Source organism: Tinamus guttatus, unplaced genomic scaffold, assembly GCF_059628265.1.
Source record: "Tinamus guttatus ecotype Peru unplaced genomic scaffold, ASM5962826v1 Tinamus_guttatus_pri_ptg000522l, whole genome shotgun sequence".
Lineage (NCBI taxonomy): Eukaryota > Metazoa > Chordata > Aves > Tinamiformes > Tinamidae > Tinamus > Tinamus guttatus.
In genome coordinates this window covers 190,832-214,310 of record NW_028289056.1, presented here as the reverse complement: position 1 = coordinate 214,310, position 23,479 = coordinate 190,832, and the positions used below count along the sequence as shown (strand labels likewise).

General features: G+C 44.5%; 1 protein-coding gene across 1 annotated transcript in view; it reads right to left on the bottom strand.

Moving 5' to 3' along the window:
• Positions 1-23,479, bottom strand: part of NIN (ninein) — a 41,738-nt gene that overhangs the window by 5,298 nt on the left and 12,961 nt on the right. Inside the window, exons 8-27 of the mRNA XM_088533765.1 lie at positions 22,405-22,541; positions 21,415-21,555; positions 20,644-20,818; positions 19,708-19,818; positions 19,058-19,147; positions 17,607-17,760; positions 17,160-17,281; positions 15,467-15,993; positions 12,798-14,771; positions 11,522-11,647; positions 10,792-10,861; positions 9,638-9,853; positions 9,132-9,245; positions 8,130-8,252; positions 7,486-7,599; positions 6,802-6,948; positions 5,563-5,742; positions 4,694-4,843; positions 4,046-4,144; positions 300-476 (exon numbers count right to left, since the gene is read on the bottom strand). Coding sequence (XP_088389891.1) covers positions 300-476; positions 4,046-4,144; positions 4,694-4,843; positions 5,563-5,742; positions 6,802-6,948; positions 7,486-7,599; positions 8,130-8,252; positions 9,132-9,245; positions 9,638-9,853; positions 10,792-10,861; positions 11,522-11,647; positions 12,798-14,771; positions 15,467-15,993; positions 17,160-17,281; positions 17,607-17,760; positions 19,058-19,147; positions 19,708-19,818; positions 20,644-20,818; positions 21,415-21,555; positions 22,405-22,541 — 4,947 coding nt within the window. The remainder of the gene's footprint in view (positions 1-299; positions 477-4,045; positions 4,145-4,693; positions 4,844-5,562; positions 5,743-6,801; positions 6,949-7,485; positions 7,600-8,129; positions 8,253-9,131; positions 9,246-9,637; positions 9,854-10,791; positions 10,862-11,521; positions 11,648-12,797; positions 14,772-15,466; positions 15,994-17,159; positions 17,282-17,606; positions 17,761-19,057; positions 19,148-19,707; positions 19,819-20,643; positions 20,819-21,414; positions 21,556-22,404; positions 22,542-23,479) is intronic.

The following is a 23,479-nucleotide window of genomic DNA, read 5'->3' as shown; positions in this document are numbered from 1 at the left end:
TAAAGAAAAAAGCTTTAAAGAGTTATTGCACAAGGATCAGAGGGAGAAAAGCCAGTTAAGTGTGGATAGGAGTGTTTACTGGAAGAAAATTAAGAGGACTGCAGATTAAGCTGTGGCTCCAGCTAAACAGCAAAGGTTGTGCTGAAGATGTACACAAAGCAAAAGAATTTTAATTTTTGAACTGGCATAAACAGAGAAAGGATCTCAGAATTCAAAAAAAAAAAAAAAAACACACAAAAAAAGAAACTTAACCAAATGCCCTTTCAAAGGGGTAAGGTGCAGAGTAAAGGGAGCTTTACCTGGGGCACGTTTGTGTCCGAGGGTCCGTTTTGGAGCTCCTCCTGAAGGCGCTGGCTCCTCCTCTCCGCGTGCAGGAGCTGCTGCTGGAGCTGCCGGAGCTGCTCCGCGGGCACCGCCGCGCAGCCCGGCCCGCGCGCGGACGGGCTAAGCATCACGCTGGCGCTCGCCTGGAGCATCTGAACGGCAAAAGAAACCCGTCCTCAGCAGCGGGCAGCGCTGCGTCCAAAACACCTTCCCGAGCTTCGCCCTGGTCATTTACTGCTATCAACTCAGCCTTGAGCGGTTTCTTGTAAGCAAGGGGCAGGCTTGGGCGCAGGAGCTAAAAAAGACGACTTCTCTTTCCAATGATAAAGACTTATCTTTATGTGCAGCTTAAGTCTAAAGGAAGCTGAGTTTTCTGTAATAACTTCAGCCCTCAACTGTAACGCACTGAATTGAATGAATTCTATAGCATTCACTATAGCATGTTCCCTATAGCATGACTTTTTAATTTTAATCATAGAATGATCAAGGTTGGAAGGGACCTCTCGAGGTCATCTAGTCCAACCCCCTGCACACGCAGGGTCACCTAGAGCACGTGGCACAGGACTGCGTCCAAGCGGGTTTGGAAGATCTCCAGAGAAGGAGGAATCTTCATCTTTGGAGCCGTTATGAATATAGAGTCCAGTTACAAATTAAAGTGCTCGCATGAGGTGGCTTGTCTAAAAGTGTTATTCTTTTCTAGCCTTTCATCTAGGGTGGGAAAATACATTCCTAAAAGCAAAACAAGTTTTCAGTTATGATGATTTTAGTAATTGGATGCTATTCTGATCAGAGTTCAATATTTAGAATCTCTTATCTCTCTTCATCCAGTCTTATATCTATAGATTAATAGCAGAATTTGACACGTCAATTTATTATTATTATTATTTTTAGTCATGCCACAAGCAGAGCTTGATAGCAAGTCTTCACACCTTATGCCCATCGGTGCTACATAGCCAGAAGTACAGGCCTGCAGGGGCCCTAGAGATATGGGTGCATTTAGTAGGCTGAAGCAGATAGAGCTTAAATTTGGAACTGCTTTCATTAAAAAAATGCTTATCTAATGAAATCAGCAAGTCTACAGAAAAGTTTTCATGCCAAAGCATATAGTGGCTGTCCCCTGTGAGATGAGCTATACCAGCAAAAGAGCTTCTGTGACAGTAAAACCAGGACTCGGGTGGAAGGACAAAAGGATCACATTCCTAGATGTCCTTTCTGTAGCGAAGCACCAAACCTGCCACCACAGAACAGACTTGTCCCCAGAGGTTTAGCTGCCCCTCGCTTTAATGCTCCTGCTCCCTGGCAATGATCTGACAGCTACGGGATGAAGGTGACTAGAAAAGAGCGAGGCATTTCTGGCGTCACCTTCTTCTGGTAATGATCCAACCATGAGAGCCCAGTGCTTGATGAACTCCCACAGGGGTAGAGGACCTGTCAGACAGCACTGGGAGCTGAAAACGAGTTGTTTGATGGGACTATTAGCATTTTTGTAGACTAATATGAAAAGATCCAGGAAAGCCTAGTCCACAGCTATACTAGGTTATAATACTATCCCCCCAAGAAGTGATGTTTCAGATATGCCAGTCTGCATCTAGAATGTGCAGAAGATTAAAACTTCCTATAAAAAAATCTGCTAGCCATATCAAAATTCTCACCTGAAATCTCACAACCTTTAGTCTGTTCCTGTAGGAAAAGGTATCTGAGATTATGCTAGTGGTTTTACTTTCTTTCCCACATGGCATCATTAGGGCCTTAACTAGCAATTGTACTTTAGGTATTGAGGACATCTAGAATGGAAATGGTTGTAAGGTCATAGCAGTCCACCTCTGTCAGAGTGACAGAGTATCAGCCTGTTGCTGATGCTATGGTCTTGTTGAACCCATTCCTGATGGCCCAGCTAAACAGAACGTATGCTTGCATGTAGTTAAAAAACAACAACAAAGTCTGATTAAAAAGCCTATCAAAAGGTTGGTGTATCAACTTGTCTATCAGTAAAATACTAATAGCTCCTTTACAATGTAACCAGAAGTAATGCTGAATTTATCTAGGGTTTCTTATGATATCATGAAATACATTAATAAGGTGAAGGAACTGAAGAGACAGTCATTAAGTATTAACAGCATCTGAATACCAATTGCATCACTGAGGAAAAACATAATGTTGCCATGCTCATCTGTAGGAGAAAAACAGTAATGAACTTGCTAAGCTATTAGGGATGACGTTGACTCTGATCACACACCAGCTAATATTAAAGAAACATTTGGCAGTCCAGTGAAAAGCATGCAGGATTATCAGAGGTAAGTATGAAAACTTTAAGTGTCACAGTCAATGGGTTAGAAGGAAGGGGTTGAGCCACTTTTCATTTTGTTATAGTTCAGTATTTTTGAATGAATTTTATTGTTTCTCCATTTCCATAGCACAGCCTTAAGATAAGGCCTCTTCTTGGCCTACAGGATCAATCTCCTAATACATTAGCTGCAGAAGAGATGTTAGTGCAGCTGCCAAAGAATGAACATTAGAGTAAAATGAATAGTGGCTCCTTGACTTAAAAGGATGCATGGAATAATAAAATAAAAATGCTCTCTAAAAGAAATAAATGTATTTTCTCCATGCTGTGGTGGTACATTGAAAATGATTGCTCTACCTTCGCACACTATTTCAGAAAGAGAACTGCACCCTTCTCTGCTAGTTCCAACCACTGAGTTCTAGACAGGTTAGCCATGAACAAAAGGAGAACAGGCACAAAAGAGAAAAGTTAGAAAGCACTAACCGAGCATTACACACACCTGCTGGGAAAAGGTTATCACGAGCAACAAAAATCTCTCATGTTGTGAAACACGCATTTCGGGAGAAAATGCATTTCCATGCTTGATACTTATAGGAACAGGTTTAACTGTTGGGAATTTCCCCACAGCTTAACTGAGACAGTTAAGCATAAAGACACAGGGCAGATAGGCAATATTTTCAATAACTTTTCAGTCTCATCTCTTCTAACAAAACTTCACTTCTAATTACATAATTATAGGGTTTAGCATAAACACATTGCTCATTCTCATTTGATGAAAACCAAGTCTTTTAAAAGAAGAAATGTTGTAAAAGACTCATCTGAAACATTTTCATTTATGGAACAAATTTTGGTTTGTCTAACTCAAATTCAAGGCACCAAGTTTAAGCAAGAGTGGAGAGAACCCGTTCCGACCTTTAGATATACACTAGCCTAATATCTTTAAGTATGCCTATTTTTGTAGACAAGGGTACCTGAGAAAGACAGTAATTTAGTATCCAGCACAATTTGACTCTAGTAATAAGAAACAAGCATCTATTTAAGGCTGGTTTCTTGGGAAGAAACTCAATTAAGTTTCCATTCATGCCTTTGGACTAACAACAAGCTGCCCAACGTGTTATTCTACCATGCTCTAGGTAAGAGAGGTTTAAACTCACCAAAGCATTCCCATAAGGGCAATTTTCTACACAGAAGCAAATTTCTTTGCTATCTGATTTCTGAATCTAAAGCCTTAAATGAATTATGATAAACCACAATGTGCTTCACAGAAGCATCTTTGTCACACTACAGCATCTTGATTGTTAAGGGTGATGAGATTAGATGATGTTAGAAGAGATTAATTTGTCTGGCTTTTCCTATGTTTCTACACATTTAGAAAAAATGAAAATTCATCGATTCAGCAAGATCTCCACACCATGCAGTTCACATGATTGAAAGTACCTCCATTAACTGATCATCCAGCTTGACTTGCTTTTTTCTTAGCCCTTCATTTTCTGAGCTGGTTTCCAGTTCACGTTCAAGGGAATTCATCTGACTGATCTATTAGAGACAAGAACTTTCCTTAGAAAAGCAACAGTTTCTCCTTTTGCCCATTTTATTCAGTACAAGAGTCATGAATCACAGCCCATCAAGACAATACATGATTATAAGCGAACATTTGGACAAGTGTAACATGTTTTGCTAAAAGCGATATCCAAGACTAAATGCAGACAGCGTGTTTGATACAAGTGCCAGAGACTAGGCAGGGCAACTGCTTCTGAATGTGAAAACAGAGCATATGGGAATCAGTGCAGCATATGGGAGCTGTGCATTGCAGAGCGCTTGGAAAGAGCCTGCATTTTGTTTACAGGTCCCACGTTCTGCTCCTGAACTGTTTGTACTGGCAGGAACTACTAGAGCATATTGCATAGACAGAGCACGTTACTGCAGGGCTGCAAAGGTGCAAAACAAGAGATTGCAGCTTGAGACAGAGATTCACAGTAAGAGACACAGCACAAGACTGAGTAAAAGAAGAAAATTACCATATTAGCTCTCAGAAAAAGCTGCACTACATTGAGGCCATGGCCAGATTTACCAGCCAAAACTAACCTTCCTGTTTGCAGAGGACAGCTCTTTCTGAAGCTGCTCACATTCTCTCTTCAAGCTCAGTTTCTCCTGTTCTATGGCTTTGACGATACCCGACTGGCTTTGGTGCTTTTGGTGCTTCAGAGAAAGGACAGTAGATTCCAGCTGTCGGATCTAAAGAGACCACAGATGAGAAAACACAGAAAGTCCATTGAGCAACAGTTTCATAGTGAGGTTTCCAACGTATAAATATGTTAGATATAGCTTTATAATACATTGTGAAAATGAAGTAAAACCAAATGACTAAGGAAATAAGAAACTAAGGAAGTCAGAAAGTGTTTCTCCAGGTTGAATAGTTTTGAAATGTTCATGTTGAAATTGCCCAACTCAAAAATGACAGTCTGCTACAAATCAAACAGCATCTACTTCATCTAAAATATCAAGTACCAGCTTCCATTTGTAGCAGTTTCTAGTATTTTTTGGCATTTAGCTTTGAGCACTGTGTCATTCTTTCCTTTTTTCCTCCCCATAATTCGCCTAACACTGAAAGCCAAAAAAAGGAAAAAAAAAGCCTGAAGGATGCTAGGAATATTAAGAATCTTTTAAAAATGTGCTAACCAAAATCTAGACCAGAACCTTCCTTGAGTTACACTCAGGTTTTTCTTTTTAAAAGAGCCATTGTGTGAAATGTCCTAAGAGCATCTGCTCTCTGATGAACACAGTGCAAATACAGAAGAAAGCTTTCTTGTTATGCCATCTTTCTGCAGGCATTTCTGCTCCCGACTATGAACACCGCTACTCTTCTGTGTCATTTACTGCAAAAAAAGGAATTGTTCAGGTTTGCCCAACATGCAGGGACCTCCGGTTGGGGTCTGGTAGCTTGTTCTAGTTACCTTCTCCCTGGAATGGGTTAGATCTGCTTTAGTGTTCTGCACTTCCCTCTGCAACCTCTCGTTCTCCTGTTTTAGCAGCTGCTGCTCCTGTTTCATCAGCTGGTCCAGTTGATCCCAGTGCAATTTCTTCTGTGGCTCCTGCAGCCCTGAGGAAGGCACAGCCAGTGCTAGAACCCGGTTCTTAAGACAGACAGAATTGCAGGGTTAGGCCTTAAAGAAAGCAGCAGACATTTTTATCTATTCAGAGGGGGCTTTTTAGGCTTCCAGTAACTGAACTCTTAAGTTAAAGGCATCCCGTCTTCCCCCCAGCCTACAGATGGTTTTTCAGCAAGGGACCCCATTAGCTAATCACAGTGCAAATCCAAAGCAGTTCCCTTAGCCAAAATCATAGATAATAGCTAAATGCCAGAATGGTTAATATGAGCGCACATAGCTCAACAATATAAAAAAGCAATTTGCACTCTATTTCACAGCCTCATCAACTAAATAATAGAACTCAGTATTATGTATTATTCAGTAATAGCTGTAATTTAGCTCCTGTTATACAACTCTGAAACAGCCTCTTTTCCGTGTGCACATTAAATATTCCTTAATTACATGGCAAACAAGCATAATTACTATCTGAATTCATAATACTAATCACGAGATTGCAGTCTACAACCTCCTTCGGTTATAGCTGCTCATCAATTAAAAGCTGTTATAATACTGTGCTCTTCATCTCCCTGTCAGCCACTAGTTTGGTTGTTGGGATGTTTATAGACCGACATCTGTGAATTCACATTTTGTCTACAGATATTTAGGGGAAAGGCTTATTTTGAAGAAGCATAAACACTTGCAGAGAAAGCAAGAGTTAAAATGTAAGAGATTGATCACGACTGCCCTAACATCTGGAGAGAGTTTTTTTTTTTTTTTTTTTAAGACTAAGTTATATATATATAATGTGCAGATTTATAATAATCTTGCAAGTTAACTTTTTTAAAAATGGAAAAATTAATAAATCCAGAAAACAGGATTAAAATAGGACTTTTCTGTACCCATCTCCTTCTAGCTCTATGAGGCTATTCATCACTCGTGTTTACAAGACAACCTAAAAAACCTAAAAATACAGCAAGAGGCTACAGAAAAGCAGCCGTTAACATATCCACAAGTTCTGGCACGCAGAGCTGCCCAACTTTGAGGCAGTTCCATTCAAAGGCAGTGCCAATTCAGCACGCCAGGCTCCTGAGAAGTCGGAATTACCTTTTCCTGGGCGTTCTGCAGTTGCTTGTGCAAGGACACGGCCTCCTGCCGCAGGGTCTCCTTCTCCTGCTGCGTCACCCGTACGTCTGCTTTTAGCCGGGACATTTGGAGGTTGGCATTTTGCAGCGTTTCATCTAGACTCTGAGCCTGCAACAGAGGAATGCAGCTTTGCATGTGCTGTACGGAGATTCCTTGTGATTGACTCATTTGAAGGAAAAAAAATGGTTCTATTATACCAACTACTTCAATGGTAACTAAGTTGAGTAAGTGGTTTTATATGCCAGGATATGCATATAACAAAAAAACCCCACACAAATATTTAGGATCTCTCTGCTAAAAAGAATGAAGAAATTGGTGCCAGCCTCCTAAAAAAATGCTGAATGATTCTCTGAAATCATCTTCCAAAATTACCAGCCGTACAGGCTTTGTAATGGCAGAAATGCTGCTTTCAACAAATATACATCTCCTACTCTGGGCTATTTCATGTGATAATTTAAGAGAAACAGAATTATCTTGAATTTTTATTCTTTTCAGCAGCCTCATGGCCACCAAGGAACCCCAAAACAGCCAAGCAGAAGGCCATTCCTTCCTCTCCTTTCACCGTTAGGAAACAAGCTATGAAAAAATTCTTCAAGAGATTAAAAAAAGCTTTTAATCCAGAACTATAAAAACTCACTATTATACCTTTTCTTGTGAAACTGTGAGCTGCGTTTTCAACATCTGACTCTGTTGTTCCCAGGACTTCTGCTCCTGCTTCAGACTGGCAATTGCGTTCTCTAAGAAGCTTACTTTGGCTACCTGAAATAAGATTACATCCGTAAACCAGAATCATCCAGGATTTTCTAACTCAGTTTGAGTGTTAAGCTAGATGGAGTAACAGCTATGCAAAGGAAAAGCAGGAGAACCCTCGACTCCCCTTTCTTCCCCAGTTTCCACACAACAGGATTAGCTATGATCCACGCTAGAAATCACTGCTTAAGTTTAGAATTAGGAATTTATAGCACATGAGGGTTGCAATAGAAATGTGAGAACACAGTCTTCCTCGTCCTGTTACAATATTTGTATCCAGCCTTATGTTCCTTTGCAGTGTTTGGAAGTTGCTACCTAATGAAATTATAGTAAAGCTGTACTCTGGGTTTTAAGCTTCCTCTAAGATCAGCTAGGAAAAAAAGGAGGAGATTAGGCATTTATTGGTGTGTAGGTAAGAAAAAAAGTAGTTTTACAGCTAAGTGATACAGATAGTGGTATAAAGATTTAACAGTTTGTAGAATTAAGTAGCTCATTTAAGAGCATGCAGACAGGGACGTGACTTTGCAGAGCTTTCCTACCTTGTCAATGCACCTGTTTAATTCCTCACTCAGGGCTTCTTTTTCTTTCAGCAGCTTTTCATTTTTAGCAAGTAAACTAGAAACTTCATTTTGAAGGTCGGAGAGATCAGAACATCTGGGCAGCTGTAGAGAACAAACCTCTCAGTTACATTTCTGTGCCATTTCTGAATTTTACTTAAAAGTGCTATAAAAGGCTTTTTCCTGCTCCCAGGACAAATGTGACACTGGAGAGCATTAGAAGGTAGGAACATGGGGCATATTCGTGCCCCATTCATATGATCCAAGACATCACTCCAGGACATCCTTCATATGATCCCTGACCAAGCCTAAGGCTTCCCCCAGGTGCTCGTGTCACCACTCAGCTCAACCTCCGAGGCAGAGGCGGATTCAGATACCAATTTCCAAGGAAGAGGGGAGAGAAGTCCCTGCACCGGTCACTTCTTCGCTTCTAAACGAGTCCCTTTCCCATTTAATGCTCAGCCCTTCAGCTTAACGCTGTGCCTCCTCCTGCACTGTCTTCGCTCAATCTTCTGTCTTTAATTACACACAAGCCCCAATTCCCTCTGCACTGAAGGGCCTCATCTGCTTTTGCTTTTTAAGGCCATTATCAATCCTCAGCACTGGGTACATCAAATTAGCGCTTTGCTCTAAAGAAAATTACTTTGTGGAGCCCTAATAAGGGGGACGAAAACTCATTTGTAGTCTTGTATTATCTATGATTATTAACATATATTCCCAGCTTACTGATCCAAGCTCATATCATCTCCCAAACACACCATGAAGTTTTCCTTCTGAAGTGAAGAGACAACAGTGTCTTCAGATGGATGGCAGCAGCAGGAATGCTCCCTTAAAGGACATGCTGGAAGGGAGCACCATGTCCTTCTTCAAAAAACCCTAAAATCCACCCAGGCAAGAGAGCAGGGCACATTGAGAGCCACATCCCTGCTGGCTGTCCAAGGAATAAACCCAGTATCTAACTATATGTAGCCAGATAAGCTGTACCTGTTTTGCTTTCTCCAGCTCCTGCTTGAGGATATGGTTTTCCTGCTCCAACATATGAGCTTGGACTTTCATTTTGGACAGCTCCATCTCCAAAGACGACACTAAATTTGAAGACTGGGAAAAAAAGGGGAAAAAAGGCTCAGATTGAAGACAGGCAGAGATTAATCAGGGCAAGCTCCAGCCTGTGACATGAACTAATGCTGGGATGGCCCCAAACTGAGCAGAACAGACAGGCTGGAACACAGGGGTGGAAGTATTTAGCACTGCAGAGATCCATTTGCAAAACAGAGCTGCATACTTCTGTTTCCCTTCCTAACAGCACCCAGAAAGCAGCCTCTGCCTTCCCTTCCCATCCCTGTGGGCACCTACATTTGCAGTTAGCACTTGGAAAATTTCGAATTGGAAAGCCCATGCACAGTTTGAGAAGGGGCTGACATCTATTCATACTTAAATGCTAGTTTTTGATACCATTAGCAACAGTTATTTTGAATTTTACATATATATACCTTTATTTTAGAGTTTTCCAGTTCCTCTTTCAGCAGCAATCTCTCCTTTTCCCATTCTTCCAAGGAACACTTTCCTGCTTCCCTTTCCTTTTGTTTGAGCACCTTTGCCAGCTGTTGATTGAGATCCTGCACATCCGCCTGGTTTTTGGAATTCCTCTGGCTAAGCTCTGTATTTTCCGAATCCAGCTGCTGGTTCCTTGTTTTCAGATCCACTACCTGGATTCAGACAGCAGGGGCAGTTATGAGCACTTTCCCACCAAGTCCTTTTACAGATTTTAAGCATTTCAATTAAAGCAATTAAGAAGAAATACACTGGCCAGAGTCATTAGGGTTTGATACCTGGCCAAGGAGGCCCACATTAACTATATTCCACGTGGAAGCTGCATGCCTAGCAGCCTCCATTGCTTTTCTTGCCTATTCCACTTGCTCCATGCCCCATTTTTAAGGCAAATCAAGCAGTACCACGTCCAAGAGTAGGAGGCTCTTATGCTGCATGCATAAAGGCAGCCTCAAACTGTCAGATTTTCAGGATTAGCCTCAATTATAGCAGTTATGGTATCAGTCATGCAGCACATCCCTCAGGTCCTGCTCCCCTTTGCCGTGCTGTGTATAGCTCAAGGGTTATGCTGGTGAACCAGTAGATTATTCTGAGCGAGTGCAATCTCACTAGCTGTTACTAAAATACAAATATGAGCATAAGAGTAGCTTAAATCTGCTATTATTTGCCTAGCACAAAACTCCCCTAAAAGAAGGACGGTAAAATACGGATAGGTGCAAAGGATCTGGCAGCATTCCTAGACCAACTAACTGGGAAGTAAGAGAAGGCTGAGTCACAACCTCTATTTCCCATGGGCTACTGCAGAGCATTACCCAGAAAGATTACAAAGGAAAGATTTTAATATTTCCATTAAGTATAATTCTCAAGTTCACAAAGGAAATGCTCTCAGGTCTGCAAGCTCAATGGTTACAGTAGCACTGATATTCGAATCAGGTCAGAAAGCCTCATATCCACCCAAACCACTTACTGAGAACGTACAGTTATGGCCAAGGTGTTTGAACAAAGAATTATCATTTTATGCCACCTTTGCTGCATGAAAAGCTTTATCTGGTCACAAAGATTGCTACAGAGAATATTACAGATTCAGTCTATATACCTGCTTTTTCAGGTTGTCAACCATCTTCTGTACAGCCACTTTCTCCTTTCTTACTGCCTCTATTTTTTGCCTAAGAAAAAGGGAAAGCTTATTAACATTAGCAAAGCTAATTACCAAAGCGCATTACTAGTATACATAAGCAGCAAGAACGGGCTGCTTTTTGACATCTCATCAGTACAACTGGTCCTTCTGGAAATTTTAATTTTGAGGATTTTTTTTTTTTGCTTAGCATCACCATTTTATGTAGGCTTGGTGAGCACTCACTTTTTAGAGGTACCCATGTATTTCTTTTACTAGAGGGCTAAGATCATGGCAAAAGACACTGCAGAAGCACAGATCCCTGCAGCATGCCCAGCCTTTTCCAAGGATAACGTGCCTAGCAAGCTCTGCCTTTGCTGAAGTGACCATAGGAATCACCTTAACTCTGCTCACAGGTAGGTCCATGTTGCTGCCAGGTCAGTCATGTATGTGATATATGGGCATTGGACCTCCTATCGATTAAGTCCCTGCTTTAGATCTAGGAATGGGCAGAACAAGCCAAAGCGAGTCAAAAAACCCAAAGACCAGCCTGGAAGCTGGCTGGATCCCTGATGGCACCAGGAGATGATTCTGTTCCAAGTTCTGTGCGATATCTAGCAAACAAGAGCTTTGAGCAGGGCTGCAACTACCCCGTCTGATGGCAAAGGAAGCCCAAATCCCACGCACGATCCGTGCCCCACGCAGCTCTTACCGCATTTCTTCTCGCGACCCGCTCAGCTCCCGCAGTTTCAGGTTGGAAGCGCTGCCTTCCTCATTTAATAAAGTCACCTCGTTTTTCAGCAGGGCATTTTCTTCTCTCAGCTTCTCAGCTTCACACCTGTGGCAGGAAGGAGACAACTGAAAACCATTGCTGTCTTGGGCCCGCAGGGAGAAGAGTTGCAAAAAAAGTCAAATGACCTGTGATGATCTAAAAACAGAGCTACTCCTAAGTAATTCTGGACATCAACTGCATATGGATTTTACATTTCACTTAGAGTACCTCTCAGACCATGGAAAAGGGCCTTTCTGCTTGCCTCAAAAAGCTGCACCAAGTTAATTAAAAAATAAGATACTTGGTAAAAGTCTAAAGCTTTAACATTCCACTATGCCTTTTACTCCCTAGATTACAGGCAACAGACATAATTTTTTAAGCAGCTTAACCACCCAATATGCAAAGTGCTACAACATGAGCACTTTCCCTGGCTGTTTCAGGAGTCCAAGCTGGGGATCCCAGCATGGAAACAGCAGAATTCAAAAATCCCTTTTCTCCCCCAAGGTAGAGAAATAATTTAGGCATGGTGTAATTCTTGAGAACAAACTCTTACAGGAAGCCGCTGTTGAACAAAATTAGTCATTTCCAACCACTTTACAGTCTTCAAGAAACACTTACTGAAACCCTGCAGTTAAGAGCACAGGTAATCTATTATATTCTGCTTGCTGTAATGGTATTTACCATATTACACATTATAATGGATTCCTAGCACTAAGTGCTCCTCCTACTAGGAAAAAAATACTCATTTCCTAGCCTTAACTTGAACATCTAGAAAACTGAGGAGCTTTCAACATTCCAAGTTATCAAGACAACAGAAGGCAAAGGCAATATTAGTATGAAGATTAAAAGCACTCTGGAAGTGTTATGTTATATATGCGATGTGTAATTTAGGTCTCCAATTTACCATCGGCTACGCATGGCAAGGATGACTGTCCACAGCACAACTCAACGAGCTGCTCTTCTTTTGCTATCGCTCCCATTCGAGCGCGTTCCCAGACGAGCCGCACGCGCGTATCCGCCTCTCCGCATCCTCCTCGCGAGCGGTTAGGATCCAAGGCACCGTTTTCTACTCAAAGCTAAACTACTCGGTAACGCAGCACGGAAGGCAGTAGAAGTTAAAGCCATGGGGATTGCTAGGTTAGTTTCTAAGCGGTGCAAGCGGCGAGGTGGATTAACGGGGGCCGTCACGTCCCCCCGGAGGCCCAGCGTACTTTACCTCAACAGATCCACCTTGTGCTGCAGCTCGCTGCAGGTGCTTTGCAAGCCGTGCGTCACGCTGCTCCGCTCCTCTGTCCCTTGGCCAGGCCGCGTGGCATTTTGGCTACCCAGAGCTGCAGCTTTCGGCTTTCTGTTGAGCTCCTGCTGCTCCTTCTTCTCCCCAGAGCTCTCTTGCACGGGGGTATCACGTTGGCCGCGCTTGTCCTGCAAGTCAGTGCAAGCCCTCGGTGTCACTGAGGGCTCTTCCACCTTCCCAAACTGGCATTGGGGTCTTAGCTTCTCACCAGACGCCTCTGTTTTCCCCTGTGCATATTGATCTTGGATGTCTTCCAATTCTTCAGCTTTCCTGAGGGGCTGGGCTTTTTCCTCTATGAGTTCAATCGTTTCCAGGTCACTTTCTTCCAGCTTGCAATGAAGGCTTCTCAGCTCTTGTAAGTCACCTTCTAGTGCTTTATTTTTTTCCATCAACTCTCCCAGTTTAGACCTCAGCCCTTCATTTTCCACCTGGATTTCTTCCTGTAAAGACAGAAGCTTAGCTTGGGCCACTGATCTTTCTTCTAACTCTTCAATCCTCTTCCAAAACTGAGGTATTAGGTTTTTCAGGTCACCCTTCTCCTTGGCTAGTGCAGAAACCTGCTCCAGCTGCAGAGAAGCACCAGTCAGTTCTTCAGCCTCTTCAAGCTCAGTCTGCAGCTTAGAAGCATCCAGAAAAAAGCCTTTGTTTTTGGTTGCTATTCTGTTATTCACCAGATGCGTGTTCTGCCTGATATCATGGGGTAAGAGCTTTAGTCGGGGAACTCTTGAAAGGGTTCTCTCAAGATCCCTCAGTTTCTTTTGTGCCAGGGGCACTAGAGAAATCAGCTCTTGCATCTTCTCCGACTCGTGGCTACAAGCAGCATCCAGGACCATCGAACTTCCCGGCGTGTTAGCCCCCGGCAATGGGCAGACATCCGAGTCCGCTCCCTTATCCGTGTCACTGGACAGCCCTTCCGCAAGGGGATCGAGCGCGTCCCGCGCCTGGGACCGCTCCGAGTCGGAGGTTCCGTGGTCGGAAGCGTCGTGTCGCGCTGGCTCTCGCTCCACCCTCTGCAGCCTCTGCTGCAGCCTGACGATCTCGGAGGCCATTCGCACGTTTTCCTTCACGGCTTGCTCGTGCACTTTCTGCAGGCTCCTGAGAACGTCTGCGTCATCTCCTGGATGCTCCATAGCAGAGAAGGAAGCGATTTTTCTTTTGGCTTTTGCATACTCACTTTCCAATACCCTGTAATGATTTTGCAGCATAGAAAAGTTGACGGCTTCCCACTGCAACTTCTGTATTTTCTCTTGAAGATCTGAGATTTCCAAGTTCATCTCTGCCTTCTCTCTTTCTGCCCTTGCACGGAGGTCATTGTTTAAGCTCTCTAAAGCAAGAAGTTTGGAGTTGAGTTCTTCTTTCTCCTGCTTATGCTCCCTGTCGAGCCTCTCCAGCTCCTGGCTGGCCAGCCTCCTGTCCTCCTCCATCACAGACATACACTCCTCCTTGTTCTTCAGCTCTTTCTCATGGTCACTTTGGAGTTGCAATATTTTCTCATTCAACTCAATCTCCTGCTTTTCGGTAGCATTTCTCAGCTCTTGCAGCTCTTTCTGAAGCTGTTCCTTTTCACACACCAGCTTGTTCACTTCCTCCTTCAAGCTTTTCTCCAGGAGCTCCTTCTCCTGGCTTAGAGCAAGAGAAAGAGCCTTCTCATTTGCCAGCCTTTCCTTCAGTTGCTCTTGGCTTTCAGCAACCTCCTGGAAAATCTCATCCTTCTCAAACTCCCACTGAGACCTTTCTTCTCTCTGCTGCTCGGCAAGCTCATGCAACTCCCGTTGGTAGCGGCCTTCCAGATTTTGGATCGTTTCTTCATATTTATTTGTAAGCGTTTGTGTGTTGACAGAAAACTCAGTTTCTGCATGAGATGCTCTTCTGTTATAGTCACTTTCCATTTTTTTCCTAAACACGGTTAACATAATAATATTACTAAACCCTAGGTTCACTCAGAGAAAGATTCAAATGGCTGTCTAAGCTACTTAAGAAAACATTTTCACAGAGTTTTAGGTAAACCTGTCAAATAGCTCTTCTGAGAGCCAAAATTAAATCTAAGACAATCTGTTGAAACGTCAAAAAAATAAAAGCTTAATTGCCTTGAAATGTGTGCAACTTGCGAAGTGTCCTTAGAAATAGTTTCTTATGCAATATATGCCCTTCTAGACAGGTAATGGGATTTATGGAGGTAGAGGTTCTCCTCCTTGAAGGGTCTCAATTGCTTTGGTACCATGTTCTAGCCAAATGTGTTCATCTTTCACCCATTTATATCTTTGGTAAGAAAAGCGTTTGGATTTCTACATTTGTTAAGCACAAAGGATTGTGCTGCACAGGGATATTGAGCAGAGCTCGCATCAGCCATAGCTGCTTATGCTCTAGCAGTATCAGTCCCTCTGGGTGAGTTAAAAATCAATATAAATATCTGCTTGGGAAAGGTCAAGATGAAAAAGCCTTTGGATACCTGCCTGGTGTTCTGGGATAAAGCCGGTAATGGCACCGTGGAGCTACTGCCCTGGAATCCAGAATCTGGAGCCATTTCTGCACTAGCTTGGCCTTGCTCAACACGGCGAGCAACGGAGGCCTGGCAAGCTCGTTGCACTCACCTTTCCTCCTCCAGCTCCTGCTTGTGCCTCCTCAGCAGCTCCTGCTGCAGCTCCTCTTTCTCCAGGACGTGCATTTCCGTCACCCTCTTCAGCTGCTCCTGGAAGCCGCGTTCCAGCTCTCCCTTCTCTTCCTGCAGAGTCTGCACCAAAACCCTCATCTTTTCCTCCATCCAGGCACCCTTTTCAATCAGTTCTTCCCGTTCTCGGCTAAATCTCTCGGTTGCCTCCTCCAGCTTAACTCGAACGTCTGCTTCGTGTCCCTGCCTGAGTAGTTCTTGCAGATTAGCTTTTTCCTCATTGAAGCTCATTTGCAACCTGTTTTTCTCATCGTTATGGTCACAGCCAAGCTGCTCTTGCTGTTTGCGGAGCGCTGCTGCTTCTCCCTGCAGTTCTGCAATTTGGCTTTTAAGGCCAGTTATTTGCTTTTCCATGACATGCATCTCTTCAGAGCACTTTTTCCTCATGTCTTCTTGCTCCTTTTCACAGTGGATTTTTGTCTCATTTAGTTGCTTTTCATAATGGCTCACCTAGAAGAAGGGAAATCATTCATTTTCTACAAAATATATAAAGATTTTCTACAGAGTTATACATAACCTGTTCTACAGAAGTGTTCTCTCTATGCCTTTCTTGATACTTTATAGAATATTTTTGATTCACACATTAGCATCATCTTACACTTGGCTTTCCCTGCAAAGAATGCTGATGCACGTGAATGCTCAGCTTAATTTTTTACTGAAGTAAAAATGATTTTTGCATACAAAGCAGTGAAATTCATGCTTACCCATTAAGGAAATACGGGACAGCAGAGAGAAGCCAGGAACAATTTAAGTCCTGATTAGCTTCACAACTTGCCAGGGTGGGCACTGGTGTGACAGAAATGAGGAGAGCCCGAAAGGGGCCTCTGCTCCTGGTGCTGAGCTGACCCGCACAGAACAAGCCCGGGCACCTCTCTAGCAGCACCCGTGACTGCTGGGAAAGCAGCCTCATTTGCTAGAAAAACGGTAATTTTGGGGTTGGAGGCCCCATGCTAAGCAAGCCAGCCCTCCAGGGCTGCATGCAGTGGGACACTCACCCTGCAGAGGGACAGACTTTGCAGGCACTGCTCCCAAAACCTGGATTTGCAGCCAGCACAGCACATACATCCCGAGCTGCACCGGCCTCATAAGTCCATTTTGATCCACCTCCAGCTGGGTATTTTGGCACGCGCGGCAAGATCAACCCCAGAGCCACGAGATCCCCACACAGAAGGTGGGGAACTGACCATGCGTCTTCACCGGGACGGGTGTTGCCCCAACAGCATTTCCAGCAGTCCAGATCTGTGCTGTCCAGCAGCACAGATCTCATTTCAACACCACCAGACCGCACCAATGTTGCGCTCACCGGCACCAACTCCCGCCGGCAGCTTTTCCATCCCACGGCTATTCCAAACCCGTGCGAACGGAGTGACTAATGGAGCACGCCAGGCTTTTAGGACAGGAAACACAACCCTAGGTCTCTCGGACTCGCTCCTCTTTCATTAGCTGGCGGCAGATAGAGCACAGCATTCGCCCAGCCCCATGCAGAGGAGCGGGGAAGGTGCCGACTGCCCCAGGCTCACCAAAACACAAAGCCAGGCCCTTTTCCCAAGGGCATCCCGCTCGTGGGAAGAGGCTGCAAGGGTTGCGGAGCTTGGTGCCAAGTTCAAACAACTTACAGTCTCTTCGAGCTCCTGCTTGAGGTGACATACGTCCCGGTGATGCTGCTCCTTCATTTGCTCAATAACCATTTCTGCTTCTATGCTCATGTTGAGTGGATTGCAGTCCTCTGATCCAAGTCCTTAGAAAATAATTATATATGCTCTTGAAATCTGAAGAGCTACAACTACAACCGAATTATTTCATCACTTTATTTTTGTTTAGGCAGCTCCTACAGCTCTCAAATTCCATTGGCACATACCTAAGTAGAAACTATAAACACTAATTTTGGCCTTAATTATATTACAGCAGCCACACTCCACCTGGTATTAAACAGCAAAATGGAGGTGTTGTTGAAGGAGTCTCACTATGAAAGTTTCGGAAAGTTTACCTAATTGTACCCCAAACCTATATATCCAAATAAATATCCATAGATGGACGTTTCCCCTATAGGAAAGAAGCTTTACCTTGGTCAGGCTCAATGCCGCTATTACCATGGCTTTTAATATCCATGTCGAACTCCTCGGACAGCGAGTTCCGCAGAGGGGGCCTGAAGCCTTTCCCTTGAGCACGGAACTCCTCCAGCTCGGACTGCAGCTCGTCTATTCGGTCCTGCAGCTCCTGCGGGAGGGAAAAGAGCCACCCGGATGAGAGAAACCCGGACACGTGAGCGCCGGCGACGAGGCGCTCCGAGGGCATCGCTGCGGGGAAAGCCTCCGCAATAACATTTTAGCAGCCGCACAACAACATCCTTCTCCAGGTTCCCACCCGTGCAAGGGGCACAGATGTGTCTGCTCGCCAAAACAGCAGAATGGTATCATATTTTAGCATATATTTTGCATTTGAAGCATACCATGCTCCAGCACCTCTCACTATATCCTTTCTCCCACTGTCTTTTTATAGGCAGCAGCTTAGGAACATTTTGAACATATCTGAGAAACACCTCAAACACCTTTCTACTTATATAAAATAAATCAAATCAACAGCAAGAGATTGATTTGGGAAAGAGGTACCCTCATTACTGTGATCTGCCATCTGGCACTTCTGCCCATTGCCAAGGAGAATATCCCAAGTGCCTGTGCCAAATGTGATGAGCTGAGTTCAATGAACAGTGTTTACTAAGGAAAATGAATCCATGAATTTGTAAACACAGTTTGGCAGATTGGGAGGGTTCAAGGAAAAAAAAGCCTTCAGGATTGAATCATATCTGCCAATACTCACAAAAATGCAGTTGCATTTTCAAGCAAATTCTTATTCAGGTGTATGGAACTCAACAACTAGTTTCAGAAAAAGTCTTTGGTCTTTAACTGCAGCTTCTTGGCAGAGCTGCTGTGTTGCATTACACACAATGATTTCTCAAGATAGTCCTTTTCCAAGTAGAAAGGATAACGCAGAATAGATGGGCTGCATGCATACGACACGCAACCATATTGGCATCAGGAAAGAGATACATAGGTAGGTACTTGCAGGGCTACGTTAGAGTACTTGGCTGCGCAGGATTCGGGAGGAGCAGAAGACAAACTTGAAGTTTTTAGCTTTATTTACCTAAAACGCTCCTGCTCTAGAAACCACCACCTGTGCATCATATTTCTGCTGTCACCCTCTTACATCTTTGACTCCAAACTAGGGCAAAGCTATTTCACAAGCGGGAAAACAGCTCGTGCATAACTATATATTAAGTAAGTTAACTTAGCATCTGTTAATCAAAGGAGGCTCCGTAAGTCCTGTCCCAGTCCACCCTCAAGGCACCTCAGCCCGGGCATTTGCCTCTGCAGAAAGGGCTTTCTCCATCCAAAGCTTGGGTTAAAGCAAGAAAGAGCCATCGGGCAGGGGCAAAACAGCAGCAGTGCCCGCGTGCACGGGCTGTTGTTTGCAGCAGGAACGTTTGCAGCAAACCCCAGTGCGCTGGGCTGCTCACCCGGCATTGCAGCTCGTACTCGCTCTTCATCTGCGCCAGCCGCTCCTCCTGCAGAAAGAACTCGGCGCTGCTGGGGTCCAGGTCGCCAAACTGGAAAGCACAAAAACAGCCCAGTTACTCCTCCAAATATCCCAGGCTTGCAGCCACAATGCAACTCTACAGCAATCTTGCAGCGAATGCAATGCAAGTCAATGCAAACAATGCAAATCTACAGCAATCTTCTCCCTCTTTCCTCTATTTGTTTTAAATTATTTTTTAAATACAGAAGCTCTGCTGACCTTCTGGTGGGGGCAACAGCTTTCCTACCAAATACTATCTGTTTTTTTCCACCACAGTTCTCATGCTAGCTATTAAGTTTGATTCCATACGACACCTTTCTAATTTAAGGCAAGGAACTGCAGTTTGTTGAACAATTCCAACCTTAAAGAAATTTGGAAAACAGGTATTGGGCAAGAGCCCCAGGATGTGCACATTTGCCCAGAGATGCACATAACCAGAAATGCCTTTTCAGAAGGTGATATTTGGAACAGTTTATCATAACCCCACCAAGCTCAGTGCCTCCAGAGCCTCCTCTTCTGGAGGGGGCACCTGGAATGGAGCAATTCCAAAGAGGTTTAACTGTGAGTGCATAAGGGAGAAGAGGGATTTACCTTCTCCGTCAGGACATTTTCCAAGTTCCGCTGCAGTTTGCTCGCTAGACTTTCGTACTCGGCCAGTTTTTCTCCAGTTTCCAAGAGCTCGTTTTCCAAACGGCTGTTCTCCTGCATGAAACCAAACCCACCTCACCATTTACTGCTGTGTTCCTTTTCAAAGTGATAACTCATAGCAATGGTCTCCTGATCAAGTCAGGACATTAAAAATTTCCGCTAGTGATAAGAACTGCGATTTTTTTTTCTATTCTCCATGCAAAGGCCATTCCTCTTGGGACATTAAAATAACATGCACGAAGCTCAGGCTTGCAGCCTCCACAGCATGCGCTAGCTGCATCCTGCACCAAATCCTGCACCTCCTCAGTCTTCAAATCACTGCTTCAGAAAGAATATTTCTGTTTTCCTAGCACTCATGGAATGTCCAATGCCTTTAAAAACTGCGCTCCTGAGCATCTTTAAAAGGTACATGGCCTCCCGCTATTAGGACTTCTGGGATTGTTTAAAACAACACTGTTACCTTCATCTTTTGAAGAGAGCAAAAGTTAAGATAAGGCAGCTGTCACCTTCAAAAGAGTCATTAGGCAGCAGGCCACTTTAGAAAGCAGTCTTGCTTTAGAGATGTTTAAGACAGTGCTTTAAACTCTGCCAAGATGTGTTATGTTCTAGCATTGCTGGCAAGGCAAACCATCCCTCCAAGAGCTGTATCCATGCATATGCTGCACACAACAGCAATGGAAACCCCAAGGAATAACCTAGCGAGGCGATCCCAAAAATCTCTTACAGATACGCCTCTACCTTGCAGCTAACATTACTTTCAACAAGCACAAGGTGCAGTAACAGATTGCCTCAACAAGCACTAAATTGCAAGTGCTGCTCCCCACTCCTTGGCATCCCAGTCTTTTGGGGGAAAATCCCATTTGCGTTTAGTCCCGGTACCTTCATGGAAAGGGTGAGGCGGTCACGGACGTAGTTCTCCTCCGTTTTCAGCTTTTCAATCTCCTGCTCCAGCTCCAGACGCTGCTTATTGGCCTGCTGCAGGATTTGCTCCCGCTCTTTCCGCAGCTCGTTCTTTAGAGCCGCGACTCGGTCTTTGTACTCCTCATCCAGCTTCCTAGGGAGGCATCAAAGGTAAGAAAAACCCATGAAAAGAAGCAGGCGGCAAATACCTCTGTGAATTAAGCTCCGTGGCGGCGGTCAGCGCATGCAAAGCTGTCTGCTATCAGCACTGGCACTTGGCAGCCTGAAAAGACCTCTTGGGAGAAATGCAGCAATGCTCGGATTAGTGGCACAGATCAGCCATGTGCTGCTTGGGGAGTTTTAGCTATACAACCCGCTCTGGTAAGAGATGCTGTTTTAGGATGAAACCTGCTTTTTCCGCCAGCAGCGTAATTAATATTTTCAATTTCACAGCAGCACCCCCACCTCCTAACTGGGAAGGCAAAGTGAATGCAAGGACACCGAGGGGAGCAGAGCAAGGGCTGAGATGCTGCAAGAGAGATGGAAACTGGGCCTGGGTGGCCCTGGGACCTGCAGGTCAAATCTGGCAAGTGGGGCAAGCACAGAATGGCTTTAAATTGGCCAAACATACTCCAAACCAAGGACAGGCTCCAACCAACTTTCAGCTAAGCTGCAAATACTCACAAGCACGTGCTTTGCGCCCAGTCCCATCCCATGCACCGCGCACCGGCTCGCGGCATCGTTGCCTACCTGAGGTTGTACTCGTTCCGGCGCTCTATGGCAGCGTGGTGGTCGTCCACCTCAGAGGCCATGAGGGATTTCAGCTTTTCTGCCTTTTCCAGGTCCGACCGCAGCTTCTCCTTCTCTCTGGCCACTTGGTCGACCCGCTCCCTAGAGTAAGTGCAACCCCATTAGCTCGCCTTGCCCAGCTCCCCCGGACCCAACGCTGCTGCCCACAGGAGGCTCAGCACAGAGCAGCGTCTCTGGGGGTGATTCCTCATGAGCTGTGTTCAGTCATGAGCTGTGAACTTGCACGTGCTTCTCCTTTCTGACCTGCCTCGATACCCTCCTACATCTTGAGCACTCAGCATCTGCCCCATTCACTCGTTCTCACCATTTTGTCACCTTTGCCACTTCTATCCTCACACTGCAACCAACCTGCTTTTAATTGCAAGCTCATAAGGCAGCTTTCTTCATCTTCAATCTATGTGCATTAAGAGTTGCTCAGACAGAGACCTAAAGAGCCCCCAAAATCTCTCCTGGGACCTCTTGCAAAGAAGCACAAATGATAAAAGGAGATGCAGAGCATTTTAGTAACTCTCAAACACATCCCCATCACATGCTGCCGGAGCAAGAAAGCTTTTAGCATTCAGGGTACTGCTCAAACCAGCCTCCGTCATAGCAGATTTACCTCCCTCAGCCATTAATGACCATTTCCAGACAGGAAAACAGGGCTAGAAACAGCCCGCTGCTTTGATTTGTTTTTGTATTCATATTTTCCTGGGATAGCTGGCTTTTTCCTAGTGTTTTCACTGTGCAAAATGAAATAATAAAGAGTTCACAGTTTCCAACCAAGAAAAATCCAAAGCTAGAAACTCGCCATGCAGCTGCAGCCTTTGCCTGGGCCCCATTGAAACCATCACAAATCACAATTAATCAGCAGCTCCTTAAGCTCCCGCTTGGCAAAACCCCTAGGAGGGCAGTGAGGAAGCAACGTTGATGGGAATTCTGACAACTTACAGCAAATGTCTTATCTCTGTCTTGAAGCTTGCCAGTGCTGCTTGATAGATCCCATTCTTGGTCATCAAAAGCTCATTTTCCAGAGCCAGCGTCAGCTCCGTCAGGTTCACCTTCCCGTCCAAGCTGAAATCCAGAGCCTGTAAAACAGTGAGTCATGGCAACAGTGCAACCTTTATGTCTGCAGGGCCTGAGGGCATTGGAACCTTAAAATAAGGGAATAGGCAAAGAGGCTCCAGAAGGATCTGGGCTTGCTGATGGATCTGCTATGGGCAGATTTGGGGCCCATGCACATCCTCTCAGCTGCCTCCCTGCATTAGAGAGCCGCTTCCAGCTACGGAGATGGAAAACACCATGCCCATAGTGCAAGACTAGCAGGGAAGAAAGGCTAATATATTAAAGTATTAACTGTGGAGTGAGCTCAACTGGCCTTTGGAAAGGTCCAGGTGCTGCAAGGAGGCGACTGAAAACGACCGAGTTAAACAAATGCAAGTCTTGTAATACAGGCAGTGCAGAAGTCTCATAGGAGGTAGCTCAGAGTAAAGATCTCACCACCTTTAGAATAAAGACACACACATAAAAAGAAAATTCTTATTTTGGTGATTCTGATGGCAATTTCCTTCAAAGCCCAACTCAGCATGGCACAAAACAGACCCCACCTGAGCTGGGGGTCTAACCCGAGGGCTCCACACACTACCAAACACACAGTACTGATAACAGAGCAGGCAAAGCTGCCACTAGAGCCACCAACACGAGGTAAGTTAAGGCACACCATGAGACTCATGTTAAAATAAACCCAGGATATCAAACCTGACTGCATGAGCCCAAAATACAAGTATATTTTATTGCCTAAGAGCAGTGAATTTTGCATTGAGTGTTTATGGCAGTCTCAACACCCAAAATGCATATGGCCATCAGGTGACAAGAAAAATATGTCATTACCATTGCTGGTATCCCCGAGAAGCCCTGAGAATAGACACGTTAAATGGTCCTTTAGCTTGACCACAGCTTATAGGGAGGCAGGTGGAAAAGTGGTTCTCTTCAAATAGTAGTACACCCCATTTGCAATGTTATGCTG